The 20,494-nt window shown below is 37.4% G+C and overlaps 1 protein-coding gene across 1 annotated transcript in view; it reads right to left on the bottom strand.

The window, feature by feature from the left end:
• Positions 1 to 1,143: 1,143 nt before the first annotated feature.
• LOC134790220 (uncharacterized) overlaps positions 1,144 to 20,494 on the bottom strand; it is a 90,802-nt gene continuing 71,451 nt past the window's right edge. The window contains exons 14-25 of the mRNA XM_063761055.1: positions 19,681 to 19,745; positions 18,906 to 18,985; positions 11,969 to 12,076; positions 11,292 to 11,328; positions 10,698 to 10,831; positions 7,672 to 7,830; positions 5,698 to 5,952; positions 4,938 to 5,259; positions 4,219 to 4,412; positions 3,031 to 3,171; positions 1,841 to 2,160; positions 1,144 to 1,565 (exon numbers count right to left, since the gene is read on the bottom strand). Coding sequence (XP_063617125.1) covers positions 2,089 to 2,160; positions 3,031 to 3,171; positions 4,219 to 4,412; positions 4,938 to 5,259; positions 5,698 to 5,952; positions 7,672 to 7,830; positions 10,698 to 10,831; positions 11,292 to 11,328; positions 11,969 to 12,076; positions 18,906 to 18,985; positions 19,681 to 19,745 — 1,567 coding nt within the window. The 3' untranslated portion in view covers positions 1,144 to 1,565; positions 1,841 to 2,088. The remainder of the gene's footprint in view (positions 1,566 to 1,840; positions 2,161 to 3,030; positions 3,172 to 4,218; positions 4,413 to 4,937; positions 5,260 to 5,697; positions 5,953 to 7,671; positions 7,831 to 10,697; positions 10,832 to 11,291; positions 11,329 to 11,968; positions 12,077 to 18,905; positions 18,986 to 19,680; positions 19,746 to 20,494) is intronic.

Here is a 20,494-nt window from a genome sequence, read left to right as displayed (position 1 = left end):
CAAGAGGGCGTTTTTGGGACGACCGACTGGTAGCCGTCGGCCCAGTACGGTTACCATCAGTTTGTCACTGACATAAACGCCGTCGAGAACGTAATTTACTTTCTATACGTCCCGTTTGCACTAATATGCGAGTGCGAGCGAGATGTATAGAAAGTAAATTACGTTCTCGACGGCGTTTATGTCAGTAACAAACTGATGGTAACCGTACAGGTATCGCAGGGAATACAGTGTGACGGCGGATCTGCTTCAGCTTCGCGTCAGTAACTGGCAGGAAGTTGCGCAGGATCGGGACAGGAGGATCGCTCTCGTTTCGGAGGCCAAGATTCTCTTTGGATCGCCGAGCCAAAATTGTAAGTTAGTCGAAAATTTTACAGTTGAGTTAGATGGCTCTAAACGATTCCGTACTTCAAGCGCTAGGTAACGTTTTTAATACAATTTTACCACAATTTTGCGATTACTATATGTTGCACTACAGGCTTTTATATTTATTTGTCCTATAGTTGCTTATATTGAAGTGATACTTATAGCAAAAATTCCCGTTTCAGTAAACACAAGTGTTATTAGAGAGATACACAACTTATCCTAAGTACCTTATTCAGCCACATAAGCATTTATAAAGCGTCCCGCTCTGTCGTCACGTTTCCACGCGGGATTTCGAGTATTTTGAGGCTAAGCTAGTTGTTGGGCCCTGTCACCGTCACTTGTTTATTATAGAAAATAGAGCATAGTAAATCGTATGTGCGTTCTTTTTCGACATGCGTTTAACCTTTTGACCGCCGAATACGTCAACTGACGCGCGCAGCTACAGCCCAATATCAGCCTTCGTGCACCGACTTGTCACCATGAAACCTTGGTTCACGATGACGCGCAGCCGCACACGATAGGCGGCGTTCAAAGGGTAAAATGGTATTTTCTTAGTTCATTAACTAAATTATTTTTCATCGTTCTTGAGATTCATAAACACAACACAACACTGTATAACTAATTACAATAGTTACAAAGCCATTTTTAAAACACACGCAAATGTAATTTCTATTACAGATTCATTTTTTCTCCTGTCGTACGCAATAAATTAACAATACACGCGTAATTATACCAAACAAATTACCTACTTAAAAAAGTAACATCTTCGTTTTTGTCATCGGTCATCACCATATAACATTATCTGAATTTGGACCCAGATTGTCTATGGCAGCCATTCTCTAAGTGTGTTCCGCGGAACCCTAGGGTTCCGCGACACCCCTGTAGGGGTTCCGCAAGAATTTAGAACACTATACTTTAGTCGCCTCGAAAAATTTTACTATGCAAAAAACACACTTCTAAAAACTATTGTTTTATTGTAGGGTTCCATCAAGTATTTCGCTTTCCAAAAGGGTTCCGTCAAAAAAAAAATTGAGAACCGCTGGTCTATGGTTACGGAAATTTGTAAGAAACCCACTTTGTCAGTAGAAAAAGGCGCGAAATTATAATTTTCTACGGGATGATATGATGACCCTTCGCCCCTACATTTTTTAAATTTGCCGCTTTTTTCTACTGACGGAAATGGCTTGACAGACTACGAGTATCTACAGGGTGTAATCGTTAAGTGTAGCCAGGCGATAATTCCGTAAATATAACAGATGTCAGAAAACTTCAAATGGATATCGAAGGTGCGTTACCCAATGAGTAAAATTACATTAATAACTTTTTTAAATAAAAAAAAATAAATATCCCAAACATTAACTTCAAACCCTCCCATACATGTATTACGACGACACTTTCGATATCAATTTGAAGTTTTCTGATATCTGTTATATTTACGGAATTATCGCTACACTTAACTATTACACCCTGTATAGACTTCCATAGATTGGAAAATATTGCCACAGACAATCCGATCTGCCATCCAGGTGTCGACCGTACAGAATATTAAATATATAAACGCCCTTACATTTTTTATCTGTGTTAAAGAACATTTTTTATCTGTGTTAAAGAACATTTTTTATCTGTGTTAAAGAACATTTTTTATCTGTGTTAAAGTGTGATGACAGGGCCAACATGAATCGGCGTGTAATATCGTAAGCAGGCACTTGTGTCGCGCGGCGGCGCTTATATGAACACGGGGTTTTCCTGTCCCGTCAGCAGCCGGAACATGGACGTCGGCATCGTTTTCATTAAGATCTGTAATAAAAACATTTGGAGTCAGCTAAAACAATATTAACAAGCTCTGTAGGGCTAATATGGTCGGCTCTTTATCACTTGTCACCATGCCTGTCACGTTCTAACAAATATGTAAGTGCGAAAGTGACGCATGGAATGACAGGTGTTAAAATGCTACCATGATACCGCTGCTGAAGAAATTGCAAAACTCTTAAATATGTATGAAGTTGATAAGAGATTTGAGACTTAACTGACAGTAGGTACCTAAATAAAGTTGTAAATCTACTCCGTTTGGAAAAGATAAGTATTTTGTCTACTGTTAAAGTCAGACCAAGCTAACTCTGCACGGACATTACAATAGTGCAGTGTCGAAGTCTATCACAATAATTTTATCTTAACTCTTCGCAATAAAAAAAAATCTAGCTAATCTGTGGTTAATTGCAATGTAACAAAATGAGAATAAAGAACCTTACGGCTACCAGCAAAGCTTCCGACCAATGTGATCGCTGGTTGGCCACGAAATTGCATTGCACCCCGACCAAGGTCAGGGTAATCTTGGACCGTCGGGAGCTTGATTGGTAATCATCATAGATGGTAGGATCCTATAGATGTGCTATACGCGTGCGTCCGTGAGGGACAGAACATACGCAATGCGACACTACGATTGATCGAGTTTATGTGTTGCCCAATATAAACCGTACTAAATTTACGATGGGGAATAAAAAAACGTGAGACCGTGACAAGGGCAAACAATAATAGCACTTTTTCCGTTACTCCTACTGAAATATACATAAGACTATCCCGTTCGGTCATTTCCCCCAACCCTCATGCCTAATCCAGTTATACTAGATTCATGGTAATAATGTAAATGGCTAAGATAAAACGTGGTACCTCGCCCACAGATGTCGCCAGTAGATTAACGATCCGCTCGTGCGGGACGGCGACGACGCTCTGCGAGTTGATCTCGATGATGCGGTGCCCGACGCGCACGCCGCCGCGCTCGGCGATGCCGCCGCGGAGTAAGCTGCATATCTGTAGAATATTACATTATTGTAGTAAAGACAGCAAAGTAACACAATTTTACAAACTTAACTCATTGATGAGGAAATCAAACTCCAAAATGACCAAATAGAGATGAAAATCAAATATAAGACCGATAAACATAGACCGATATACCTACTCTACGCTGGAAACCTTAAGGATCGCTGAACGATTGCCCTCATCTAACACTTTTAAATTTAGTCAATATTGGGCCGCCTTTTTAAAGGCCTCTTTTAGAACCCAGAGTGAGAGAGAACGCAAGTGCCATTAAATCTCTTGCGTACCTTTTCATTTCAAATTGGATCTCACAGAGCTAAGCTCCGAGCATAACACCGCTCCATTGGCCTCAAGGTACGTGATCAACAAGAGCGTCGCCAGCCGATGTGCTAAAGTGGGTCGATAGCCTATAGGAGGGCGACGATAGATAGATAGGTACATGTACGAATTGTTCGAGAGGTCGGGGACATCAAATTTACAAAAAGAAAGTGTTACATTTCACATGTAATATTTTTTTTTACATATCATACGTTTAATTACATTCAAACACAATTATTATATTTTAGTCTCATGTAATTGTTGGATTTATCGATTTTGCTCGCTCAGTACAAATTGCGGATCGGTCGAGCGACAAATCCGACTTCTCATCTCTCAGAATACAATAACATACTTCAACGAAAATGTGTTAGTGTGCGTGTTGTGACACTTGTCACTCGTCCGTACACAAAAAGAGATCGAGGTTTGCAAGATTTGTCTTTGACGTGTGTCATTTTCTATGTATTTGTGTCGTCATTACAGATTGGATTTTGTATGTAAGTGTGTGAGAAGTGCGACTGTGTGCACCTTTCCCCCCGCGAAAAATGGCAGAAAGATTTGTACGGTGAGATATCGCTTGGGCCCCTCCCTTCCGATGTGTCGGAAGCCGGTGTTGCTCGAAGGTTCGAGTAGTTACCATTTTTAATCTCTTGGAGGCGGTTGATAAAAGGACTTGAGAGTCGGAAGATAGGTTCATGTAAGGACATTTGCAAAGTGAAAACTCACCACACCATTTTGCACGCTGAACCCAAGCTGATATTTAGTGTCGGGCCGTTTGATCTTGACCTCGACCACGGGCGCGCACGGTACCACTGTCAGCTTCACCACCGTTTGGTTCTTCGAGTTTTTGATGTACGTCTGACACGTTGAGAGCGGTAGTCCGACTAGGCTCACGCCATTTATTGCGATTATTTGATCACCTGCAAAGTTTAAGGGGATTTAAAGATGTATTGCGGATGAAAATAGAGTTCGGGTATCTTTCGCATCAACACAAGGAGGTCAGGATTCTAAATTCTGAATAAGCTTTCAGTTACAAGTAGAATAGGATCGGCCAATATTTCAGAAAAGAAGTGTAGGTCAAGATTTAAGAATGAATATTTTCCAATGCTTTTCAGAAATAATTAACTTTATAAAAACGACTTACTTCTAGAAAGTGTTTGCTGCTGATTATTTTCGGATTCGAGAGAAAAACGTAGCCGGCAAAATATATACTAAATAAAATACATCTTGGATCAAGTTGGGTTTATCTACTTCTCCTAGGAGCCCTAGACCAGGTAGTCCATGAACCAAAAAAGAATTGTTTTTTTCTACAAGTTTTTTTAAAATACATTGTGTTACTATTGACTTCTGGCGGAGAGAACTATAATTATAAGAAGTACTTAAGCAACTCATCTACCCACTCATCTACCTTCTATAGAAAAATAATTAACTTCTCTTGAACTTACCTATATTGAGCTGGCCACACCTCGCCGCCGCGCCCGCTGGTGCCAAATTAGCGATCACAACCGTCGGCAACATGGACCCCCACCCCGACTCCACCACCACCACCCCCAGAATCTCCCCCTTCGTCTTCGGCACCACCACTTCCTTCTGCAGCTCCTTCTTGGCGAACATCTGTAATTCATCTCCGAAGATCTCCTGGCTGTTCAGGACTTCCTGATAGTCCATCTCTTTGACGAAACTGTGGTCCTCGATCCCGTTCGCTTTTAGGAACTCCATGTATGCCACCTGGAAGGCTTGTCCGATGGATTGTGCTATGAATTGCGCCTGAAATACGAAAGGAAAATTTAACTTCTCAGTAAAACCCTTGAGCATCTCAATCCTTTTTATTACCTAGTTCAATTATTTCTCTATGGACTTTTTATATGACGCTTTTTTTATTTTAGCCAATTGCTGTTAATCCAACTTCAAATAGGTACCTACAGCAAAGGCAAAATCAGAGGTTGCTTTTAGCAGTCTTTGTGAGTAAATCTGCATATGAGTGGGATGGTTAGGTTTGAGTCTTGAGTTCCACCGTAGAATTAAAACTATTGAATCATCAATATACCGAAAATGGTTCGGTTGAATTATTTAATTTAATATGTGTATTAGATAGTACAAATCAGATTCTAATGTATACTATAATGAAATCTCATAAAGCCTTAAACTCCTGGGTGTTAGACTACTTACAGAAGGAATAAACTTTCACATATTAAAAAAACTTACCTCTTCACTCTCAAAAACGTGGCATATCATCTTCGGCGTCCTATTCAATTTCGGTTGATCAGAATCCGTCTCGTGCGGCACAAATCTTCTCCTCGCCATGAGTACCACCAGGTCCCCTATATCAGCGATGTAGGAAATGGTCCGGAGGGCGTGGTCCATCATGATTTCTTTCAGTTCTGTGTTCAGGACCATGATTTTCTCCGTCGATATGAAGAGATCTACTTCTGTGCTTGGCTGGTTTTCACCTTCGGGAGCCTGAAAAAAAAGTTAGTTTTAAACTTTGGTTCCATGTGCCTAAATTACTTGCATGTTGAGCTATTGTCGTCTCGTGTCACTAAAACAATATTATCACACTGGTTTTTATATTCATATAGGTAGTCATTCTTATACGTGTACATATAACTGTAGATGCTTGTTAAATTTGAGGATTTAATATTTTTTTTAAATTAATGTTTAAAATTAGACGGTGCTAGATTTTACAAACATTTTTATCGATATAGATGTGTTGTTCCTTTTGACCTCCACTCGTACAATTATGAACCGTTATGTGTTCTAATAAGGTGTAATTTTAATATTTAACTTAAATCAGAAAGTTGTGGTGGTCAAAAGGTTAAAATGTACCTACTTAGTAAATATAATTTATACTTGAAGAAAAAATGTGTTTAGTTATATTCGAGTTTCAATAGTGTTGTAGATATTGCAGTGGTGAAAATTGCATTTATCTGTTGTTATGTTGTTAATGTTGATTTGTGAAACGAAAAATAGTTCATACGAGCCGAGCTTAGCTTTGACACAGATTACAAATGGTGACATGGTCGCGTGTGAAAGGTACCTTATTTGTCGATTATGTTGGCATTACTGATTAAATTAGACAACCATTTCCGTTACTAAAAAGGCGCAATTAAAAAAAAGAGTATGAAGTTTCTGAAGGTTAAATGTTCTAAACACACAGAACTTCCGTATTAATATTTTTTTAATTTTGCGCGTTTTTCTACTGCCGGAAAAGTTTGGCCAGACTTTTTTAAATGATATAAGTAAGTTTTTTTTAAATAGTAGGATAAGGGCAATGACACACGACCATGCGAGGATGTGTTCAATTTAGAATTTAGAACTTACCAATGCCTGATGTACCCCATGGAAGGCGAAGGGAAAACAACTGTTATTAGTACATTATTCGTGCATGCTATCAGATGCTATGTTGTAATGAAATATGATTGAAACCAAATTCTACATTGAAGTTTCGAATTAAGTACATAAACAATGGAGATGGTGGAATATACTTTTGAACCGATTTAACACTATCGATATCAGTTATATTAAACACGTTAATTGTTGGTACCACAATTTTAAACATGTTATGTATATGAAAATAGTAGAGTAGGTACTTTTCTATTTCATTTATATAATTCATTCTTAACTATATATTGATAGTGCATTTATAACATTAACCGTAATGAATACAAATTTTTGGGGAATATAAAACCCAATAAAATTTTGAAAGCAAGCAAAGCGTTACGAATATTCTGGTATTGATTTAATTATTAATACCTATCAACATATTTAAATTTTAATAAATCTCTTATTAATTTCTTTCAGGTTTTAATATTTCGTGAATAAAAACCAAAATCGTTCTAAACTTTTGGGTTTTTATATCTATGAGCGTAAGCACTGTAAGTTTAACTGAACAAAAAGTTTTGAGGTGCCCTAAATGGATTCGAGAAAAGGATAGTGTGGCTGTGTTTTTGTTTATTTTTGCTCGACCAGGCAAATCATACAGATCATTTTTATATCCTTTGTCTAGTGACCATCCCTCAGTCTCGTACTCTGCGCATTGTGAAAACACATTTCTTAAAAAAAAGAACTAGACAATCCCTTACAGAAAATACGCGAAGTATAGAAAATATCGTCAGAAACAAAACGCCTCAGCCCTAACCAAAAAAAAACTGACCATAGACAACCTTACAGTGCTACCACCCGCACCTTAATCTTATTGACCGCCTCCTCCACCATGTTTTTCTTGAGGCGTTTCCGTCGCCGCTTGTCCTCCTCCACCTCGACAGAGCCCAGGAAGGTGAGCCGGAACACGGCGGCCGGCGCCGCGTACACGCCGGAGTACGGGCCCTCGCAGCCCCACTGTGGACGGCTAGCCTCCTCAGACGCTCGCTCTCACATACAACGCCAAGCTTTGCTTTTTTTTTTTAATTTAGCTGCTAAATTCCAGAGCCATTTATATTTTTTTAAAGGCTACAAAACACGATTTAAAAATGTACTTTTACAAGAACTCCGGGCTTAGATATCAGGATAAACTGACCAGAGCTTGACCCTTAGTCTTTCGTGACAAAACGTATTACATGAAGATTTAGTGATACCTAAAAGTAATTTAATTGTATCCTTTTTGTGCTCATAAATGCATCATGTGCGAATTAAATAATTCTAGTCTAAACTGTTTTTAAGTGCCTAATAAAATAATGTTTTAATTACTTATGTTGATCGTAAAGAAAAGTAGTGAATCTGAAAAATCTACTACAAAGATTTTGTAACATTTATTCATTAAAAAAATATATTTGTCTATCTAATCAAACTTCAACCTATCCGAAATTAATATGCGAATATGTACTTTAAAAATGTTACCTTAAATGGAAAGCCAAACAAAGTTATAGTTTTCGTTTCATCTTCCCTAAAAGATATTTATGTTTATTGGCAAGCCCTCAACTTTTTCCACACATCAGTAAAACCACACATATCCCGCAACTGCGCAAAAGCAAGCAAAACAACTCGAAAACACTCAACAATGATGTGAGAAGCGAGCGTCCCTGTTAGTATGAAAGCGTCCTAACGGAAATCAACCTTAATTAGTCAGACAAAGGGTTCGATTTTGTGCGAAGGCGTTGAAGCTTGTCCGCGAGTGCATTCCGTTCGACGTGATTGGCCACCTGAGCCGGTGTGAATCGGGTAACATCGTGCGTAGAATGAAACGTGCGAGAAGCGGACGCGTGAACATGTGTTACATACAGCCACACTCTTAACTGTCCATCGGTGGACCTTATTACAAAAGGTATATTATTAGAGTCAGACCAAGAATAGTCTGCAGCGGATTTGATAGCCCACGCAGTGAAAGTGTTATTTTAAACGTCTAACTTCTATGAAATTATGACGTATAAATGACACTTGCACTGCGTGGGCTATCAAATCCGCTGCAGACTTTTTTTGGTCCGACTCTATAAAAGGTAAGGTCCACCGATGGACAGTTAACATTGTGGGCGATGGTAGGCCCCGAGAGAAACGAGTTTTAATAATGTTTTAAAGTCAATGAAAGTAATAATGTCACAAAAATATGTGTCTGTATGTGTGTGTGTAATAACAGACAAATGCCCAGACTAGAATTTTGTGACATGATTTTGGCATTGACTTTAACACCTCTTTACTCTGGTATAAGCTAAGCGGGAATGATTCATTCAAACGCTAAACGTAATGAGTGAAGTAAAATTACACAAACGTACACAATTAAATCACTATGTGTGTTGCATCGAGCGTTAAGAGGAGTGTTGGTCAATACGGTACTTGATTTGATTATATTCAATACGACGCACACGCTGTGTTCCAATATAAAAAAAATGTAAGTTAGCCATATTAATGTGGCGAACTGCTATCTATATGATTGATAATTATAACGAAAAACAATTAACACCCTCATATTCCCAAATTTCCTTCTTATCTATAAAGAGAAACAGAGTCATCCATTATAGGCTAAGGTCAAAGATGCGTAAGTGCAAAACGATTGCAATTTATAACTAATACCTAATATTAAACACCACTTTATTGTAATAATTAATTTCAATAAAATAATATTGGAGTAAGAGCTATGATTACGATTGTTTACTCATTTCTTCAATTGATGCTTTGTTTCTTCTCACACGCTCTTTAGAACAGGACAAAATTCCAGAATATCAGTCAATGTGCATAAATATCAAATTCTTGGTATTTAATAGGTGTTAGCGTGTTCTTTGCCAATATGTATAGATTGTGAGCATGCGAAAAGGTAGCATAGCATCTTACCTTCACCAAACATGTGCAAAAAAAGGGAAAAAGCAGAGCGACAAGCGATAAGCGACAAAATCCAGAGGAGGTTAGCCGGCCATGACTATAGTCTTCCTGGGTCGGGTCGAGGGGTGAGGAGGACACTGAAAAAAATACTCTAGTGCCATGTCAATAAGAGCGAAAACAGTTGGCAGTTTTTAAACGGTTACGGTCTTTATCCACGCACCTCTATGTCAGGTACTAAGGTAAGGACAACCCACTAGCATTCTCAAAACACTTAACCTAATGAGCATGAAATTACGTAAGGTCTTATATACAAAATGGCCATGATTATAGGCAGGTAGTCGTGCGAAGGTAAGTGCCCATAGCATAGGTAGTGTTCGAAGTTTAAAAAGGAAGAGTGTATGTTTTTTTTCGTTTTAAATAGTGTTGTGTCTGAGTATTTTAGTAGTCCTAATCATAGACAAGAGGAAGCAAGTTTTAGTAGCCAGTGAGTTGTTTTTTGTTCGGTGCAAAATGATATAGGCACAGTGAGAGACAGAAGAAGTAATTCCATGCTCTTTCCAATGCAAGTCTACTAAAATAATATTTTACATTTATACCGATTCACACTGGCAAATGTGGTTCTCGCCACGATTATTAAAAGTTTATAATGAGAATGCAAATTAGTTAAAGAAAATAGTAAAGATATTAGTATGTTGTGCAACCTGTCTAATAAATTCGAAACGGAAATTAGTACAAGTTTTATTTGATTATTTTATAGTATATTACAGCTTAATTTTTCCAGTAACTAATTACTTATATTAAAAAAATATATATTTAGTTCTGGAAAAACTAAACGCATCTGTCAAAGTCCATTTGACATTTATCTATGGTTATCAATATGGCGTGCATTTCCCTCCAAAACTTTTTTATTTTCACATTGAGGTTAGGACATGGAATGGTCAAACAGCCAATGTTACCTTGATTCTGGAGACCGCCTCTTCGGCCTGAAGCATCCTGGTGGCTTTTGTCGGCTGTCCTTCGCAGGCCAGCTGGGTCGAACCGAGGTAACGTGCTCGGAATAATACGCCTTCGATGAGAACTGAACGCATATCTGTAAAGTAGAAAAAACGTATGTTAAATTGTTTGTTGTAAATGTTGTAATATTTTAAGATCGTATTTCGATTAAACAATCACACTACTTAAACTTTAATATTTAGATTTTTCAGTTTTTCGAGAATACCACATTTTATGGATAAAAATATATTTCAAGTTCATCATTATCAGGCCTTTAACATCTTGACAGATGATTTATGCAGCGTCTGTAAGCGAGAAACAACGTCTCTCGTGGTTGTGTAAGCCAATGCGGGACCGGCATTTAAGTTATACGACTAATAATTAGGGTTACTATTTTTTACCTATTTTTTTTACGTAACAAAATAATTAGTAAACTCACCAACAGAAGTCCAAAAGCAGCAGAATATTAAGTTTTAGTTAGTAATGCATTAAAGTTAGATATGTTTTATATTTGATTAATTAAAAATCCATATTATTGCGAATATGTATCAACTCACCTTCTTTGTTTTTGCTTTTCTTTTTTCCATCTTTATCCTGAAAACAAAATAAACAATTGGGTATTAATTTTGATATGAATGTCGTAACATCTACTCTACTCGATGGAAAGATTGGCTCCGCCACCGCACTTGAAGGACCAAGGGTCCCGTTAATTAAAGGGCTGCGCTTAGACGTAGTCACTAGTCACAAATTACACATCCTCGTTACCGGCTCGTATCATATTTCAGGTCTACCGGTATGGGATATGCGATTTTATCGCGATTTTGGTGCTGGAAAGTCAATTTTTAGACCTAGCACACTTCCATTTCACTATACGCAACCTCAGATTGTACCACCCCGGTCTACAACGGTATCCAAAAGTGTATGCCATAGACGTATCACCAGTGGGGAGACACTGCTGACTTCGGGGAAACTCGGCTCCGTTCGGCTCAGCATTGCTCCGAGCAATTATTAGGGTTGATACAACTTGGAGTCCCTTTGCGTGCACGACCACAGATAAGGAAATGACTTGAATTTTGACAACCCTAAATAGCCGAAAGGGATAGTGCCATAAGTTAGAAAGGGATATCTTGATTTGACCCTGAAATCCCTGAATCACTGTCAAACTTCGGTTTTGTAGGAAGTGTCCTTTCTGTACGGTAGTAGGTACTATTACTTATTCTGTCGTATCACTTACCTTCCCATTATGATGCGTTTCATCCTGATCGTCGTGTGGAGGAGACCGCGCGCCGCCGGACACGCTGCCCGCTGGCATCACTGTACGTGATTTCGGTTTGCGCCATCCCTGGAAGCAAATAAATAAATAAATAAATATTATAGGATATTCTTACACAGATTGACCAAGTCCCCCAGTAAGCTCAAGAAGGCTTGTGTTGAGCAAAGCCATTATTGTTGAGTAATGGGGGTTGGTGAATATGTTGCGAATGCCTCTCGGTCACATCGCGTACGTACACCTCGTATTCGCTACATCTGGACGCACTGTAGCAGATCTAGGTACTTCTCTAAAATATCCATAATGTTAATCAACGGGCTCCTTTTTCTATTGTGTTATTTTTTAACTGTTATTGACAATATAATCTTTTATGTTAGTTTATTTTAATGTCGTGTGATCATCTTTTATAGTTCTTCTTCTTCTTTTATTTTAGTGGCGGTCTGGTCGAACAAGTTTGCACAAATTTGCCAATGTCAAGTCAAGTATTTGATGTAGATCTGCAATATTTTATAGTTCGTTTCCACAAATGCACTTTAAATTGAAACCCCTTTTCTACCCTACATTTTTCAATATACCCTACCCTACCCTATATTTGCCTATGTATCATTATGTTTATATTAAATGCTTAAATTATTAAAAATAATAAATGAAAATTAATACATAAACTAAATTGTCTTGTAAATAAAGCAACCTAAGAAGTTTCTTAACTTATTTAGGCAATGTAGCATACTGTTATCTTATCAGCTACGAAACGGTTGTTACATTAATTAGTACGCAAATGCCATCATCACTCAGCATGTCATGTATTTATTTACGATGTATTTACGTATTTTCAGTTCTTAGCCTTCCTTCGGTGCCGATTTGTTTACAATTTAGCAGGAGTTTATTTATATTCCAGTCAATTTATATACATTAAAACGAAATGCAATCAGTATCTGAATACCACTCTATTATTAAAAGTGTAAGACCGTCTTAACTTATTCCAAGGCAATTAAATCCAATCAATGCACTGGACTAGGTACATCAGCGACAGGTACATACATTATTCATAACGAAAAATACAGTAGAAAGTAACACTGATAAAATACCCAATACATCACAAACCTTCTTTGTATCACAATTCGTCGTATCCTGTATTATTTCCTCATTTGACTCTGTGTCATTCTTTGAAACGATTATTTCATCAGAATTTGAGTCACTTATTTCTCCATTCACGTTACATTTTTCCTCTAAATCCTTATCACAACATTCAATATTTTCTAACTGGCCATTACTTTGTTTAATTTCTAAAAGTCCACTAATGTCTTTGGCTAATTCATTATTATTTGTATTATTACTCTCACTTTCTCTATAAACAACCTCGGAGTTTTCCTTGCACTCTGTCTCACATTGATCCATATCCTTTGACACTAAACAAGGTTCTTTTTCCGCGACACTTTTAACTACATTGTTATTAGTTTCGTTATCGCTATAAACCTCTTTACGGTCCAACGCGCATTGGCCACTTTCTAGGCAAGGTTCTTTTTCGTCGTCGATCATGGTGAGAATTAAAAAGTTAAAGGTGTTTTATTGATTAAGCGTTACATCGATTCGTTATCAATGGTCAGCGAGATACGGTATCTAAGCACGCACACATGTGCACGACACACATGGTGCGTTGGCACTGGCCGCACTGTTATGATGTGTAAACATATGGGTGGGCAAAGATAAAACAACAGACTGGTTACAATGGTTAAGTGTCGCTGGCGTAAGAAAACGATTATTACGTAGGTACTTATTGGACTAGGCGGTTTAAGCCTAACCAGTATGTTATCAGTGTACCCTGTACAGTGAGCGGCAAAAATGCATGGTCACTTTATGAACGAATTCTATTTTTTTGCAGATGTACTCGTAGGTATTTGATATAATATTCCACAATTCATCTTGGTATTTTATCTCGAAAAAAACATGTCTGAACACCTTTAATATGGTGTTTTTTTTTATTGGAATTAACTATTTATATATATTTTTTGACAAACTTATACGTAGGTATACTATATAAATAGGTACCTACCTATTTCATTATTTTATTTTTTATTTTTCGGAAAGATGAGTACAAATTACCTACCTACCTACATATTTAGTCCTGTCCTTAATATCACATAAATTTGATTCTTTAATTATACCTACCCACTAATTGCTTTGGCTAGTCTGGCACCAGTTAAATTAATTTACCAAAACATATGAAAAACATGATAACCGAAACTTAAAAATAAAATAAACACATCGAAACAAAGAAGTGTTACAAATATTTCGTTTCGCCATTTTCTCTCCGAGTAAAACGCCGAGTAGGCACAAACGGCCACTCCCACGCATCTCAGGCCGCAATATTGTAGCAAGGTCGCTCGATCTAAATCATGCGCGTGACCTCACTGCGCGCAGTAGTCTCATAAATCTTATAATTAAGACAATTGTGTTGTACAGTCGCCACCAGATACATCGGGGTGGCGAAGATGCTCACAAATATCTGAACACGCCTCTATTGTCAAGTCGCTAGAGTGCGTGTTCAGATATTTTCGAGATCTCGGCCGCTCCGATATATCTGATGGCGTATGTAGTAGACGAGTCAACATTATTGTAAGGAAGTAAGGTCTATTATGGTCTGAATATAGTTGTCTCATTGTAAAAAAATTATAGTCACTTAAGATACGTAAAAATTGCGTAAATGATTGGTTTATATTACCGCTTTTTAACCTCTTTTGGACAGGAATGTATGACCAATTATAATTACACATATTACAGTATGGCAGTAGCATGATTAAACGAGACTATTGTTTCAACAACATAATTCATCAAACGTAAACCTTAATACAACGGAACAAAGCGTATCACTGAACAATTCTGCATTGGCAGATTAAAATAAAAAAGTCGTATCTTTAAATATGTTTCGTAACGTTTTACGACATTTCAGTTTTGAACGACTACAGTGCATTCCGTTCCACGAATAAGTCTTAAGTAACAACAGTTTGCTACCAATATACGACCTTTTAGAACTACGCCGAACAAGACGGTTTGTAATGAATGCAAATACATTCAAATACGGCTGCGCTAGAGTGGTTAGCCTAATGGAAGTTTCTCATGCATTAAGAAGATTGAACGCTGACGTACTTCTTTCTGTTTCCGGTCTAAATCTCGAAAGTAGTTTTAGTTTGTACTTCGTAGACCATGAAGTTAGAAGGAATTATCTATATTTACAGTGGAACCTCGCTAACTCGAACCTCGATAACACGAAATTTTTATCTTTTTTATCAACAAACCTCTGTAGCTCGAACAATATAATAAGACCGTACTTTATGCATATGTATTATTGACCTATCTAATACGAATTTTTCATTCATTTTACCTCTGCAACTCGAAACCTCTGTACGACGATTCAAAACCTATAAGAACCTCAAAACTCGTTAACGGGCATTTTTATTTTAACTTTTACTTTAAAGCGCGACTTAAGTCGTGTTTCAGTAACGTCTAACCGTTACATTCCTGATAAAATATATGGGATTTGACATTGACCGTCAGTTTTATGACGATTGCTAACCGGCCGTTAATGGTACTAGACGTGTGCGCCGATTAAGAAATGATCGGCGGCGGCGTTTGCCAAAAAATCGGCGGCGGCGGCGTATTTTCGGCGTGAAATCGGCGTGACCTTGACTTTCAGCTTTCTTTAGAAAAAATCATTAATTTGTTGTTTTTCTTGAAAATTTCATCAATGCAGGTTGCTGGTCAGTGAACTACATATAGTTTGAATATGCTGCGAGTAAAATAGGGTTTGTAAATGAATATAGGATAGGTATAATAACTTGATTTCCCTAACACTGGCTTGCATTAATAAGTTACCTGGTCCTAATGACCTTCGATCCGATCAGTAACTCTCCGTTTTCTCAAGCTTTCCATGGCTTATCCTATTAAAAATGACATACTTTAACAAAACAGAACTCCACATATCCTTGAAATTTGCTAGACATATTGGATTGCTATGGCTTCTTTTTAATGGTTTGTTGTCGTACAAGCACCAGATTCACTGAGCCGTATCTTTTTTCTCGTCTCCTCATTGCTGAGGATCGTTACATGTAATTTGTGTCCATTTCATGCGGTCATAAGCCGTATGGACTGCACGGTGCAGACTGCCGCACTCTTCATAGCGTTCGACCATCTTACACATGCTCCAACTCGAGCTCTTCTCTGTCGTATCGCTCTTGACAGAGCCGTCGTGGTCACTCGAGCACGTTTGCCAAAATTCATTCGGCTTTAAATTCATGTGTTTCTCCACATCATATATTCTTCGGACATATCATCCAATATGTCCTAAGAATCTAAAGGTGGGATCAGACGGTTCACTCGAATGAATGTTCACTTGAGTGAATGATTCATTTTTCTTTCATTGCATGTTCACACAGTGCTGGTGCTAAGATTATTCACTTTTCATTTTCTTTCACTATAGCGTCGAATGAAGTTGTGCGTCTTGGATTCATTTTTATTTGTGATCATTTAGTAAAGATGTTAACAAGCAAAAAGCAAAGAAAACGTCGACGGTGGTGGGTGCGAGCTTCGAATACATTGGGGAAACTAGGTAATCATTGAAGATCCTGAATTGTATCGCAATCATTTGCGGATGAATTTAAGTAATTTTGAAGATCTTCTAATACCTTGCTACTGGCGATTGTTTTGGAACTCTGAAATATTTTTACTGAGTACCTACAAATACCATATCCTGCTTTTTCCAAGAAGTCTAGGTACTACCTACTACCCACAGGATTCGAGAAAACAATCACTCTGTGTTCACACTGTTCATTTTTTGTTCATTCGGAGTGCGAGTGAAAGATGCCGAATGAAAATATCCAACACTGTTGGATCATTTCACTAATGAATTCATTTTTCACTTTTGGTTCAGTTTGTGTTCACACGTGTCACTTTGAGTGAAAGATGAATAATGAAACACGAAAATGAACACAAAATGAACCGTCTGATTTCACCTTAAGGGCTCACCCATGGCATGTTGGGTTAGGAAGAGCTGAGTGGCGATATAGAGCTCTCTGAGAATGGAGGGGTTTGTTCTCCCAGCTGTCCAAGGTATAAGCAGCAGTTTTCATTCGTTCGTTAACAGTAGACGGTGAATACTTAGGATTACTCATTTCCTTTAATTGGTGTGTCAAATAGTTTCTGCAACTGGCTATTCAGTTTCATTTAATTAATAATTGATGTATATTTGACAACTGTAACATAAATAATACAAAAAATCCATATTGTAATCGAAAAACCAACTTGGAGTAGCTAATTAACAACACTCAAGGTCACGCCGATTTCACGCCGATCATTTATCGGCGGCGGCGGCGTGGTCAAAAAGCCCGGCGGCGGCGGCGCGCCGGCGCGGCGCACACGTCTAAATGGTACACAGTAAGTGAAAATGCCCTAACACGAACTTTTTCGCGTTTCCCTTCAGATTCGTGCTATCGAGGTTCCACTGTAGTAGTTTTTGTGGTATGATAATATTGGAGGTTAAAATATTATGGGTCGTTAAACGTTGTCAATTACCGATGACATACTAGCGTCTTGACCTCAGATTGGGAATAGTTGTTGATTAGTTATCATAATGGGTTATGAAATCGTCTCCAGTTATTATAAGGCTACTGTACGGTTACCATCAGTTTGTCACTGACATAAACGCCGTCAAGAAACGTAATTTACTTTCTATACATCCCGTTTGCACTAATATGCGAGTGCGAGCGAGATGTATAGAAAGTAAATTACGTTCTCGACGGCGTTTATGTCAGTGACAAACTGATGGTAACCGTACTGATTCCTCACATTGAATTAAAAGTGTAGGTAAATAAAAATAATTGTGTTTAGGGCTTTTTTCCTAATAAATAGATAGATACCTTCATAAACCGGTTTTTATCCGTATTCACCCCGCCAGCCCTATTCACCCCGATTAACGGTAAATCAATTAAACTCGTACCCTTCACTTACTGGATGTAAATCCAGCATGTATTAGAAAGAATAAACTGACGTTTGTTTGTTATAAAAAAAAAAAAATTAAAATGCCTCTTATTTTGGACAAGATATCCATATTACAACAACACAAACAATAAAGGTACAAAGATTAACACAATAAATTAACATACAATATGCTATGCATCAATATGTTATGCATCAGTTTTATTTACTTGCCTTTCTTCTTATTGTTTTCAACTTAAATTTAATACTGGTAAATAAAATAAAAAAATCTTTTAACTGCTGCTTGTAGGTACTTAAATCTGGATATGAATATAGGTATCGTGGGTTATTCCCATTAGTTATCACCAAGTTCGTAGTGGTAACTACTGGGAATTTTGTTTCCCAGGAGTTACCAGTGGTAAAAGGTGGGAAAAAAATTACCATAAGTTACCACTGGTAAAAGGTGGGAATTTATTTCCCAGAAGTTACCACCAAAATATTCTTACAGTTCAATACTAAAAAAAAGGTGGGAAAAAAATTCCCAGTAGTTACCACTGGTAAGAACTTGGTAGTAACTAGTGGGAATAACCCGGTATCGTGGCGTCCACAATAAATTCCTGCAGGCAGAATATGAAAACCACGCGGCTGTTCTATACAAGCTGTTTTTTTAGTTACTTGCAATAATTTACAGTGTGAATATATGTAGGTATAGGTCATACTGAGCAACTTTTACTATGGGACCAACTCCGAAATCGCGAAAAAAATTACTCTACCATACAAAATATCAACATCAAACCCAAAATGTATGAATATTTTTTTTCGCGAGTTCGGCGTTGGTCCCATAGTAAAAGTTGCTCAGTATGGCCTATATATTCACCCCGTAAATTATTGAAAGTGACAACATGTCTGTGAGATAATAATTTCTTCTTACCTTATCGTCGAAGAATCCCTGGTCGTCCGTTCTCTGCTGCCCTAATAGCCTGTCGGTCTCCAGATCCGTGTCCGCTTCATCTATAACAATATAATTTAATGTAGCTTGTAAACAACATAAAACTTCAGCTAACAACTCAGTATAATAGACAAATAGAAAAACATGTAAAGAGTAGAAAGTGAACGCGTCGTAATATTGTACAGATGTAGTGCATAATTATTTTCCATCGTATTTTCACGGAAACGTACGAACATGTCGTGCTATATCAGTCAGTCTCGGTATAAAAACTACTGAGGTTGACTGAAGTAGCATGAAAAATACGAACATTTCCGTGAAAATACGATGGAAAACAGTTATGCACTACATATGTAATCCCATATTTGACAGCTGAAATAGAGTGGTGGTGGTAGATGGATTGCGTCAAAGGTACAGCGAGCTGCAAAATTGCATGGAGATATTATGAATGAATTCACTTATAAAGTGGCCAATTGGCCATGCAATTGCCAATAAGCCACTCTATAAGTGAATTCAACAGTCAAAGAATTTAATTTCCGACCCATTTCATACCTTATCTCAGTGATAATCTAAGGTGATAATCAATATGAAATTCACTAGAGACCTCATACTATGATTACTGTGACAATATTTTTTTGGTAAGTAGATAGGTAAAATTACATCGGTGGAGACGTTACATATTACAAGTTACTGTAGATTTTTTAAAGATAAAGTTTAGTTTTATTTTATAAATTAAAAAAAAGTTGACGAGTATTATTACCTTCATCTCCACTCGCAGGTTTGATTTCCACGGAGTCTGTGCTCTGCGCTGATGAGGGCCTTTTCCTGCTGTGAAACAAATTGTGTCATTTTCAAGCAAAAGGTACCACTTTGTCGCTTGCCATAAGGACGCTTTGACAAGTTATTCGTATATAGTAGTATACCCTATAATGGACACGGAACCAGTAATGGGACAAAAAAACACAATTCCTCTAAAATAAGTATATAAAAGTAGTTTATAAACACTGGATATATTTTTATCATAAATAAGAGTCCTAGAGCTGATTATGTTTGAATTTTTATTAAATTCGGTTATTTTTTAAGAAATGTGCGTCAACCCAAAAGTTGTCGTGCCACTGAAAAAAAATATCACTAAAAATTCTTAACAACTTCGCTAAGAGAGGTGAGTTAATTTATTAAATTTTAATTAATTAATACTTGATGAAAACTAGAATGTGTTTTGTTAATTGCATTTACCATGAGATAAGGTATACACCACACTATGTTGTGACTCCACAGATGTAAAAAAATAGTGGTATTTGGCCCAATCCCATTATAGGAGCTGTAAAACTGCATACCTCCTATGATGGGACAATTGACATAATATAACACTTTAAACTCTCGCGTTTTGTACACATATTTAATTACACAAACGGGTCTACCGCGATATAATTTCATTGTTTTTACCTTTAATTCCGACGTTTCAGCTGAGTTGCACCAGCTGTGGTCACGGAAAGACTGACGTCCCAACAAATGTCAACGGAGATATTAATAAAACACCACTAAACTACCCGAAATTAGTTTATAAAAATGTT

This window comes from Cydia splendana, chromosome 4 (genome assembly GCF_910591565.1).
Source record: "Cydia splendana chromosome 4, ilCydSple1.2, whole genome shotgun sequence".
Lineage (NCBI taxonomy): Eukaryota > Metazoa > Arthropoda > Insecta > Lepidoptera > Tortricidae > Cydia > Cydia splendana.
This window is presented reverse-complemented; position numbering and strand designations above follow the sequence as displayed.